The sequence below is a fragment of the Sceloporus undulatus genome, chromosome 2 (genome assembly GCF_019175285.1).
Source record: "Sceloporus undulatus isolate JIND9_A2432 ecotype Alabama chromosome 2, SceUnd_v1.1, whole genome shotgun sequence".
In the NCBI taxonomy this organism is placed as follows: domain Eukaryota; kingdom Metazoa; phylum Chordata; class Lepidosauria; order Squamata; family Phrynosomatidae; genus Sceloporus; species Sceloporus undulatus.
In genome coordinates this window covers 156557037-156569443 of record NC_056523.1, presented here as the reverse complement: position 1 = coordinate 156569443, position 12407 = coordinate 156557037, and the positions used below count along the sequence as shown (strand labels likewise).

The window sequence follows — 12407 nt, the reverse complement described above, 5'->3', positions numbered from 1 at the left end:
GCTGGGCGCAGCCTTCAGACGGCTGCGCCCCAGCGAAGCAAGGGAGAAAGGGGCCAAGTGGCCCCTTTCTCCCCCTCCCCGCCACCGCGGGGTGCCCTTGGGGCTTGAAGCCCCAAGGACACCCCTTTTCAGGTTGCAGGGAAGCAGCGTTTTGCCACTTCCCCGCAGCCTGAAAAGTGGCGGATCGGGGCCTCAGCGGCTGCCGTTCTGGCCACTGAGGCCACGATACACCGGGGAAAGGGGCGGGTACAGCCCGCACCAAATAGGCGGTCTGTAACCCGCCCAAGAGACTATATCTGTCAAATGTGAAAATCTCTTTTACACTCTCTAATAACAATCATGCTTGGCAGTTTCTTGTGCTTTTGGAGTGTGTGTAAAATTTGAAGAAGAGGAGGAGGTTGCCATCAAAAAAAGATGATCAGCGACAGACTGGCACTAAAGTAAATCCCCTTTACAATGACCATCACATTTGCAAGATCCGACCACAGCAAAACACTCCAGGCAGATTTGCAACATCTTAAAGAAAAAGAATACCAATTTTAAATTGCTCTGTCAAACCTACATAATATTTTACAGCAATAATAATAATGATGATGATGATGCAAAAATCAACAACACCCATGTTAATTCACTACTAAGAAAAGTGCAAAAAACAGCAACATCTCACTCCAAAGTCTAAACTATATTCAAAATAGCATGTACCATATTTCCAGAGATTTAATTGCCTCTCATCTCAAAAGTAAGCCAAGGGCTGTAGGGTTCATTTGGAGATCAATAATTGAATAAAAGCTTTGAAGAGCATCAAGGTCTTTCCAGGAGCACTGGGCCGCAACTGTGTTTGAAGGCAGTGCTATCCACTGAATGCCAACAGCATAAGCCCTTTGAATGCTGTGAACAGTCTTCGACAATAGGATCACAAGCGGAAGTTCCACTTCCTTTAGGTACACTCTTTATGCATCTTTTTATCAACACCCCACAGCCTATCCAGATGAGAGACCTCTTTCTTCAAAGAAGGTGTAGTTGATCCAAAATTTGTGGGTCTTGCCATTTAACTCTCAACTAATTTTCCTCCTATATTGCTCACCCCTAATATTGATGGACATCTTCCTGACCTCCTATGTTAAAACAACCCTGAAGGTCTTCCACATTATGCTATGTACACTGGAAAAAGATATTTCCGGTGTGTTAAAATTGCAGCTTTACTAGGTGGCAATTGCTCCTTTTATCTTAAACACTGTGATCTTCCTAGAAGCTAATAATTAGGCCAGATGCTTAAGAATAAAAAAAATGCCACCCCATGTATGGCAGAAACTAAAATATGCCCCAAACACTGTTCAAAATGACTTTGCTCTCCATTAACATCTATGAACATATTTTCTGATGTGAACTGGGCCACTTGCTCTTTTCATTAAAACTTTTGTTAAGGTAGATGACATTTTCAACACAATAGTATTTACATTGTTTGTTTTTTTTAAAGGGATGTTTGAAATTCCTTTCACATTGGGTGACAGCAGAGGTGGCCAAAGTGTAGCGCCCTCAGATGTCTGTGGACCATAATAGCATTTTCATCATTGACATTGCCTGCTAGGGCTGATGGGAGTTGCAGTCCAACATCTGGAAGACCACACTTTGCCCTGGGCTATGACATAGTACATACCGTCCCGACTAGGTACACTCCAAATGTATTAGACTACAATGCCCATCTCCCCAGCCAGCAGACCAGCGATCGTGCTGACTGCTGAAAGTCCCATGAAGCCGAAAGTCACCAGGTTTGAGAAGAGTGCCACAATGTTCAGAAGTAATTAATATGGAACTAAGCACTAGGTCTTGAGATTTAAATATTGTGGAACATTTGATCACGGGCCTAAGTATCATATGCCAATCATTAAAATATTTAGCTCCTTCCCAACTGCAACCCTTTCTGGTACCAAGAATCTGCTCTGAGGAATTCTCAGTCCCTTTATGGATTTTTAAGGTACATGGAAGATTGGAAGGGGTGCAGAAGGGATGGACATTGCTTCACTTCTGTTTCCATTAATGGACACTCCTGCAAAGGAAATGACAGTGCTGGATAATGGTATATTATCGCTAGTTTTGAGCAGTTTTGACAGTTCATTTTCATGGCTGAAAAAAAAAGATACTTTGTTAGAAAAACAATGAGAAAAGCTCCAGTCCTATACAATATTTACCTGGAAGTGATTTTCACTGAGTTAAATGGAGCTTATTGAGTTAAACATGTTGAATTCAAGCACGCCTATGTGAAAGGATGTTATACAATCTTACTTTTTGGCACACTGCATCCTGTGTTTGCTTGGTGTTTTGAGTGATGCTGGGGAGGAAAATATTTTGAAATTAGTAGCAACAGAGACAAACATTTGCATCTTAACTACTCATATATAAAACAGAAATTGCAAAGTCTGCCCCACAGTGGTCAAGGTTTTCACTAGACATCAGTGCAAAAGGGAATGGTACAAACAAGTGTGTGTAGGTTTGCAGATTCTAATAAAACATTAACAGAAACACTGCCACTGGAAGAATACGCTCTGTATATTTCTTTTTTAAAAAAAACCCGACAAATTCAAATTTCACATGATCGGCATTCATTTCAATGCAGAAAATTCATAGAAAGATAACTCTACATCAAGGTTTTGCTTGGAAAGGGAACAATATACAGTATCTATATCTATGGATATTTTCATTACAGCAACTACAAATGAGAACTCAATTCTACCGGTTAGCTATAATTAACACAAAAGGGGAATAACTCAAGAAAATTGCACTTGAAGATACAGTGACATGAAGAGGTATAAAATACTGTAGTAAGCACTTAAATATGACACACTAATGACACAAGTTGATTCTTTAATGTACTCTCCTACTCCTTATCATAGCTTTACTTTAACTATTAGAGAAACCTCCCAAAGAAAGAAAGAATTTTCTTTCATTTGTGAAAGCATAAACGTGTACACAGATGTGCACACACACACACACACACACACACACACCTCTTAGCATTTTTAGCAAATCTTGAAATACACTTCTCCTTTCTTGCAAAAAAAAAGGACCTTATTTTAATCAGAAAAATAGATAAGGGCATAGCAGAAGAAGTATTTCTTGACATAAAGGATAATTAGCACATGGACATAAAAAGATAGTAGCTATAAGTTGTAATACTAGACACCAGTTGAGACAGCTTTTAAAAAGAACCAGACAACCTTATGGGGAATGATAGGTCTGTGTATCCTATCTTAGAAGACAGGGCAGGACTCTGGATCAATGGTTATCAGCCATGATTACAAGATGGAGCCTCTATGTTCAGAGGCAGTGCACCTTTGGGTACAAGATGTTCTGTGAAAAACAACAGGGGACATTGCCAGTCAGTACTGAGGACAAGAATGCTAGAGCCAATGAACTTTGGCCTCATCCAGCAACGGGCTTTTTTCACAGCATAAAACATTTATCCTTTTGGACTACAACTCCCAGAATCTCTGGCCAGCTTGCTAGGGAAGTTGGGGAGCTGTAGTTAATTCTCCCACAAACACTTCTGTTTTTTTAATATTCTTAAGATGCATCACAACCACCCTGATATCAACTTAAGTCACAGTTTGTTTCTTTTCCTTTTTTTTTAAAGCATGTCTGAGCTGTCAAAATAGTTTAGTCTACAAAACCAAGCACAGCACCATGAAAGTTTCTAAAACTGCCTCTTTTCAAGCTGGTTTGTATGATGAAGTAGAAACTTAACTCAATGCAAGAGGATTTAAGAGGACCCTAGGAGAACTTTAGGCAATGCACAAGATCTAGATTGACTGGATTGGAATGGAGCCAGTTTCCTGAACAAGAGCTGAGAAATCTCTGGGTCTAAAGTGGTAGCCATGCTTAATTTAATCTTACCCTCCAACATTTCTAGAGCTACATGTCTGCACAGGGAGGAATGGCTGACAATGAGAGCAGTTAGTTGGGTGCTGCTGCTGATGGAAAGTGCTCTGACCATCTTTCCAGCAGGGATGATCACCCTTCCCTATTCGGGAGGCAATACTTCCTGACAGAATGAGCAGGGAATGTGTCTTTTCGTTTGAGACGGTTATAGTTTTCTTCCTTTTAGTCTGGAAAACCCAATCCAAAGGAGCCTGATTGTCAGGAAATGGCAGTGCCTCAGCACTATTTCCTTTGGCATTAGGTCTTTATTTTCAGGTGGTATTTATAGTACAATTATGAGCCTACAATATTTTCTGATTGTGCTCATTACAGCCAGTTTTGCAGTGGTCCTACAGCTTTGTAGCACATGTATAGCACATGCCCTGCATGTTTCCATTCCCAAACAAGGCTTTTCTAGATGTTGTTGGATTTCAGTTCCCAGAAGCCTCATCTAGCATGGCCAGGATTGAGAGTTTATGGGAGTTATACTCCAACAATGTCTGGAGGGCCATATTTGGGAACAACACTCCTTAAAGACTCTCTGGAAGCTGGGCTGGGAAAGACCTCTGCTCAAGGCACCAAGAAAGATGTGTTTGGGTTTAGGAAGTATCAGAATGGTTAACTTTCTGGGATTCTCATTTCATTCTCTTGAAATCCATAATGAGGTATATGATGGTTTTTTGTTGTTGTTGTTGTTGAACAACGGAGTTGTGTTTTGAGATATGTAATATCTTTTCCTATCTCTTCCCTTTTTCAAGTTTTCTTTTAATGTAAGTCAAATTCTCTCTTTCCTGGTTTTGAAGAAGGGGATTCATCTGCATCACTTTCTGGGGTGGGTGATATGTAAAAAGAGATTTGCTTATCTAAAAATGGCATTTACTCAAGTGGTGTATACACCAAAAAGTTATTAAAAATTCATGGACACTGTACAGTCTTGTGGACAGAGTAGGGGCAGGAGAGCAAAATGCTTTCCTTAACAGAACAACTGAGTAAAATACTGTTCAGTCTCTCACTAAACAAGGATTTCTTATAGTGATAAACAGTTTCATTAAGAACGCAGACTATGCTCGCCTTCACAAATATACATAAGTCCCAACAGCAGAATCTGATTCAAATGAATCATTGGTTTCCCCATCCCATTCCATTTTCCTGTCAAAAGTCTGCAAAACTCGAATCATTCAAAATGAAACGATCTGCTATCATTCCCCAATAGTTTGCCTTTCTCTAAGAAGAGGTGATTGCTTCTTTCTTTTCTTAGCTCCAAGGAAACAGGAGCGTTTGTGAATAGTATGGGTTTGCACCAAGGGACAGCATTATAGAAAAAAAGAGCCAACATTGAAAAATTTAAAAACCTATCTTAGCTAAAATGTTTTCGTTGTCACAAGTTACACTATACATACTACAAAAGTGCTGGGATACGAGCTGCTGATTTTAATTTTTTTTTCTTTATGCATGTGTGAGACACTGAGAATTTCCATTTATACAAATTTTTGAAAGAGCTTATAAAAACCAGCTAGAAATGTATAGTTCCATATTTTTAGGTCTTTTTCGTATTTCAGCATTTCTGTCTGCAACCTCTTCCTGTGATTTTTATCTTGAGGTATGCAAGATGATTTTTTTTTTAAAAAAAACCCACACTTTTCATATATAAAAGATTTGAATGTTGCTTTTTTGTTTGTTTGTTAAAGAAGAGCCAGCATGTCCCTTCAAACAGGTGTTGTTCTCCTGTTGACCATGTTGATATGAAGTCCTTCCTTGAATTCCTTTTGAAGGAAATTGTGAACTTGAAAGAAACCAGCATCTTGTTCCATGTTGTAACTTGGAGCAGTGGTGACTTTTAAGGGTTCCCTGGAGAGCGTGTACATAGAGAATTCATTCATGGGAATGGAACTTGCCATTTTCAGGCCAACTGGAGAAACATCCCTGGATGGAGAAGGCTCTGTAGAGCGAGAACTTGATCTGGACCTCCTTCTCCTATACCTATAGCTTGGCATTCTGGCATATGGAGAAGAAGAAGAAGTCTTAAGGAATTCCCTCTTGGTTTTAAACCTCAGTTCTTTGTTTTTCTCAATATAAATGTTCACAGCTAGAACTCCAACTGTTTCTGCCACAATGAAAGACAATGCTCCAAAATAAAAAGACCAGCCATAATTGTATTGGTTCTTTTTGTCCTCATCTCGCTTGTCACTAGGATCACCTGCATTGCTGGATATGTAGACGATTATTCCAATGATGTTACTTAACCCTGGAATGTAGGGGAGAGAAATAGTTGGGTTAGAGGAATCACTTCAACATACAATTATCACCATCACAATCCTCATGTTTGGATCAGATATGCTTTAACCACACTCACTGGAGACAGGAATGGTCACTTGCTGTAAATTAGGTATTGCACTTAAGGAATCAGGCAGAGCCACCTTGCCCCCCCCCCCCCTTTTCTGGGCTAAATCCAATTGTCAATCCCCACTAAAGTCAATCAATTGTTCCGCAAACGCTATGCATAAATCCCATTAAATCAAAGCTTCTATTCTAGTTGGGATTAGGAATTGGATTTAACCCAGGTGTTTTGGACTGCAGTTCTTTGCAGCTTCAGCCAGTGATAAAGGTTTAGGGTAGTGGAAGTTAGCTTCTAGAAGTCCAAACCTTCCTGATCCACTGTAATAAGGCTGAACATGAAAGTGCTTTGAGGCAGGTGCCAGCTGAGCCTTTCTGTGGAGGGTATTCCACAGACAGATGCCACTATTGAGAATTCCCTTTCCCAGTAGCCACATCTCACATTGCATCTCACCAAAGGAAGGGCCTCAAAAGATCTTTAGGACTATATTGATCCATGCAGACAAACAATCAGGTATCCTGGTCTCAAAATATAAAGGGATTTATAGTTCTGAGCCCAGTGAAATACCAGTAATGGTCTACTTCTCCCTCTCCACATTCACCATTTCTTTTTTCAGTACCCTGATTGTTACGCCTTTCCCCTCAAATGTCTTATCTTTGCTCCAAATTCTTAATTCTAGCTTCACTAACTAATCTGGAGCCTCTTTTCACCCATCTTGGCTCTGCTTCACAGGTCAGACATCAGCACAAGAGGTAATGAGCCATGGAGGGAAAGGAGAAAGGGGTGCAAAACAAGCAAAAGGGAGAGAGGAGCTGGAGCTGGAGGAGTCCAGAGGAAGGGAAGGAAACCAGGGGAGGAAGGGGATTGGAAGAGAGGTGGCAGAAATTATGATGAGAAGCTACAAACCCTGTGCACCTCTTTTTCACTCTTAGGGAGATCTCCTCCCAGCAACTGCCACTGTGTAACACTTGAAAAATGCCACTCTAATGATGCTTTTAAAAGTAATGAGAAGTAACAACATTGTTGTTAAACCAACCCACCCACAAGAAAAGTATATCATGTTATATCATTATAGCTTTGTTATGTAAAAAGTAATGAATTACAAGTACAGAGCCAGTGTGGCATAGTGGTTTGAGTGGTGAACTATGACTCTAGAGACCAAGGTTCGATTCCCCTTGGCCATGAAACCCACTGGATGACCTGTCCTAGGCCAAGTCACATGCGCTCAGCCTCAGAGGAAGGCAATGATAAACTGCCTCTGAACAAATATTGCTGAGGAAACCCATGATTGTTTTGCCTTAGGGTCGCCATAAGTCAGAAATGACTTGAAGGTGCATAGCACCAGCACCAGCACCACCACCACGTCTTACTTTTAACACATTATGACTAACATCTGGCTATAGAGTATGTTCTAAGCTACCTTTAGATGTTATCTGGCTATAGAGTATGTTCTAGACTTGTGCTACTCCAAGTGGACTTGTGCTGGTCCACAGGTCTTTGGCTGCCAGTCCCTGGCACGTTTCCAGGACAGAAATGAATGATTTTTGCCAGTGGACACAAATATGGTGCCAGTCTCTGGAATGATGGAAAAAAACAATTGCCAGTCTTCCACATCTGATAGCCCAATAAACATTAGTATACTGTGGCTTGCCTCTACCTGCTACTGCCAAATAGAGTAAATCCATTCAATTGGTGGGGCTTACACAAGCATTGATTGGCTAAATTTTCATTAATCCCATGCGTTTGCTCTTGCTGGGACTAATAGTTGGATCTAGGTTTACAAATCCTCGTGATGAGGTCCTGTATTCTATTTTGTCCTAAGATGCTTGTAGTACACAATTTAAGGAATCACTGAATAGCTTACAAAAATTTTTAACCATAAAATAAAAAGACATTGTCAAAAACTGTACCTACTGACACACACATATATACTACACACACAGAGAGTGTAAAATCATACGACAGAGATAAATATCAAGTTTGAAATTAATAGAAAAAGTCTAGGAAAAATGAAAAGTTTTTTGGTTACACTCTAAGCTGGTAGCTTCCATGTTGGTGGCTGACGCATCTGTTCCAGATTTTAGTCCAAGCTTTAAAGAAGATATCAAAGATACTGTATTTTATTCCCCTGTGTTGTATAACCTCTCTGAAGTTCAGAATAAAAGCCAGAGTGGATTGACCAGTCCATGGACATGTAAGCTAATGGCCACCATTGACCAGTATCAAATTATTATTATTATTATTATAGTTTATTTATATAGTGCTGTAAATTTGCACAGTGCTGTACATACAAATAATAATGATAAAAATAAAACCTGCCAATGGCATACATTCTACAAAATACATATAAAACAATAGGTAATAATACAGGATATAATTAGATAAAATAAGCAGGCAACAATTAAAAATATCGGATCAAAATGATGTAAAGATGGGCAGCTAGTAAGCTTCTCTAGGGAGAGCACCACAGAGTTGGGGAGCCTCCAGTGATAAGGCTCTTTAATTGAGTATGTTCCAGAACTTTCTGCCAAAGTCACTTGACAATAGTGCAAAAGACTCAGTAAGGAAAAATACTTGAAGAATGTATCAGTGGCACCAAACAGGTAAACATTCTCCACTGCCTAAATCCTTGACCCGCTGTCTTCAAAATTTCATGCTTCTTCTAAGACATTCCTGACAACAAAGTGTTGCTGGCTCTGAGGTGGACAATGATGCCAATACAAAAGAAGTTTCCCAGGATAAATTCTGAATGGCTTTCTTTGTTTACATGTGGAGCCTGGGCTGCATCCTATTCGCACAAGCTTTCTGTAAGTGAGGATGGCATAGGGGAAGACCAGCAAGACATTTTGACCCTTAGAGGAAGTTACACAATAGAAACTTTGCAAATTAGACTCTTCTGCAGAAAATACAGGGCAAAGAAAAAATAAAAATGGGTGGGAGTGGGTCAAGTGAGGCAAATCCATAACAATATGCAATATGATTGTCTGATAAAACAGTAAGCCATCTGCTCCATTTGGAAAGTGTGCTGTGGCAAATCACAGAGGAAAAAGCCAAGCCCAGATGCGCAGGCACCTTGTTGGGTAATGACAAGAAATAACACATCCCCCTTTTTTATGTGTGTCAGTAACTGCTGCTGAAGAGCCAGGAGTTATGTAATTATCCAGGGAGATTTCTCAAGCCCCCGGCAACTGGAGGAGAAGCTAGTACACCCACGCTATATTTGTAAGAAGCCCTATGCTCTGGAAAAAAAATAAAAACAATCCACTGATCTGTTCCTAGAATAATAAGCACCTTCATATTTAGGGTCACATCTAACGTGAGTGGAGTATGTTTTTATTTTGAAGCTCTCTTACAAAGCAGAGCTGTTGTGGTCTCCTTGTTATAACAAAGAGCTTAGCACTTCAAGACTTGCATTTAAGGCTTCAAGCCTTGCACTCAGATCTCCTGGGGATCTGCTGAATCATCATCATCATCATCATCATCATCATCATCATCATCATCATCAATCTTGGCTTTCAGAATGGGAGGGGAGAGACAATTAGATTTCACATTACATACATTAAAATTGTTATTGGTTTTCTCTGATTTTTCTCCCAATTTCCTTCATTATAAAGGAGATACTGGGATATTTGAGGTGCTTGCCTTTGAGGAAAGGAAGCTCTGTATGTATCCGTTGGGCATCAAGTAGCCCCCCCAAAAAACCTGGTGCTCTCTAGATATGTTGGACTATAAGACCTATATTGATATTGTTTATTGTTATTGTCTGCTTTATATGGTTGGGGGGCTGGGAAGGAATTTGTTTGTTTTTATTGTATGTTTTATTATACTTCCACTGTTGTTAGCCACCCAGATTCCTCGTTGATTGGACAGGGTACAAATAAATTTATTATTATTATTATTATTATTATTATTATTATTATTATTATTATTAGACCTGAATGGGGATGATGGGAGCCATAACCTAAGACAGCTGGATGGTATGAAGTTGAGGAAAGACTGACCTCAAATATTATTTAACAATAATTAAGGAATCTGTCCCCATCGAGATATGTGCAAGTGAAAAGTATGTATGTGGGTGATCATAAAGCTCTTGAACACACCAGGGATTTCTCTAACACCGAGGATGGCTCCATGCAGATATTCACAATGGTCCAAAACACACTGCAAAAATAATCCAGTTTGAGACCACTTTAACTGCCCTGTCATAGTGCTAGTGAATCCTGGGAATTGTAATTTATTGTGGCACTAGAACTCTCTGACAGAGAAGGCTAAATGTCTCACAAAATGACAGTTCCCAGAATCCCCTAACATTGGGACAGGGCATTTAAAATGTTCTCAAACTGGATTATTTCTGCAGTGTGTTTTGGACAATGAATGTGGATGTCTCTTAATAAGGCAGCTCCATGGGAACCCTGAGTCACCAAAAGAGAGACAGATCAATTGCAAAACTGGTCAAGATGAAGATTTCTTGAGTGAAGTACTCCCTTGCACATTGACCTCTACCAGTGCTGGTCTCATCTCTCTACAGCATCTTCCCATACCTTTCTTGCAACTGAGTGGATACAGAAGCTACAGTATGTAGTGGGTCTGTCCACAGGTAAATGGTTCAGATAGAGCCAGGGCTAAGGGTCAATGGGGCCTCAGATGTGCCCCACATTTTCTGGAGAACAAGGATGCACAAAGAAAAAATAGGGTCTACCAAAGTTAGGAAGCCATTTGTCCTCGGCTTAATCCAGTTGCTGATCCCAGCAAGAGTATTTCCAGTCAATCAATTGCTGAATGGCAAATGAACATTTTCATAGGTCCCACTGATACAGTGGGTCTTTTTAAGATGGGGCAGGCAACTATATTTAGGCTTGTGTCTCCCAAAACTGATGCATTTAATTCAAACTTCTCTTGTATTTTCATCTGCCAAAGCTCCATTCATGCTTTTTGGGGATTTTCAGTGGGTGATGTGTTAGCTCTCTGTCAGAAAAGCTCATACTAAAATAATTTGGGGGCGGAATGTTCCTAAGGCTAAAATTGTGCTCGTAAAACAACCAAAGAAGAGTGTATGAGTTAGTGAATGGCTGTGGGCTTTGTCCCAGCTTCTAAGTTTCAGTTGCTAGAAAGCATGTGGCATCTACTGTACTATTTCAGCATTTGCCTGATTTCAGAAACACCCAGGGCTTATTAGGATTCAGTCTCAAAATCAATCTTGCATTCCTTCTGCCATTCAGAAAGAAGTAATGGTGGCTCATGGCTTTCATGTCACTGGGCAAATGAATCCATTTTCAATTTTAACTGAACTTTAAAGGAGATATCCCAAGTGGGATATTGAGGATATGGTTTAGCAGTCTGGATACCACCTTTAAAGTTCAGACATGTAGTGGATTTAGGCTGTCTTCAAAGCCCTTAGTACAAATAATCTCTTGAGAAGAAGTAAAACCCACTGAGTCTGTATTCTTATTGAATGAATTATTATTTTATATTGTACCGTGCTTTTTAATTATTGTGAGGTACTCTGCATTGTGTATGGACTTCTTTCTATACAATTGGCTCTTTCTTTTCATGGGTTTGCCATCCGTGGATTGGAGCATCTGTGTTTGGCTCTGTCCTATTCTCCTCAATGGCAGCACATGTATGCATCGCACCAACACAGTCATGTGTACGTTGTGCCGCCACTGAAGAAAAGGAGACTTGAGATCCTGTGGAACTTGCCAACTTCAGGCAGGATCTGGAACAGAACCCTGCAGATACGAAGGGCTGATTGTACAAACTGTTTCATACAAATGGCACACAACTCCCTTAATTCCACTGGTTGCCAGTCTGTTTCCAGGTATTATTCAAAGTGCTAGTGATAACTTATAATGCCCTATGCAGCTTGGATCCAGGTTATTAGTCATGCCATATCTGCCTGTATGAGCCCATTAGTGCTCTAACTTCTTCTGGAGAGGGCCTTCTCTTTATCACACCACCTTTCCTGGCTTGTTTAGTAGGAACAAGGAAGAGGGCTGTTCATAGACTTTGGAACTACTTCCATAGAGAGGTCAGGATGGCTTCATACTTGCTCGCCTTCTGCTGGAAAGGTAAAACATTTTTATACCATCGTGCTTTTAGAAATTGACTAGGATGTGCTTTTAATGCTGAGTGGAGTGGCTTTTGTGGTTTGTGTATG

At 40.2% G+C, this 12407-nt stretch overlaps 1 protein-coding gene across 1 annotated transcript in view; it reads right to left on the bottom strand.

The window, feature by feature from the left end:
* Positions 1-1331: 1331 nt before the first annotated feature.
* Positions 1332-12407, bottom strand: part of CACNG4 (calcium voltage-gated channel auxiliary subunit gamma 4) — a 123840-nt gene continuing 112764 nt past the window's right edge. Inside the window, exon 4 of the mRNA XM_042447386.1 lies at positions 1332-6160. Within this exon, the coding sequence (XP_042303320.1) occupies positions 5622-6160 (539 nt within the window). The 3' untranslated portion in view covers positions 1332-5621. The remainder of the gene's footprint in view (positions 6161-12407) is intronic.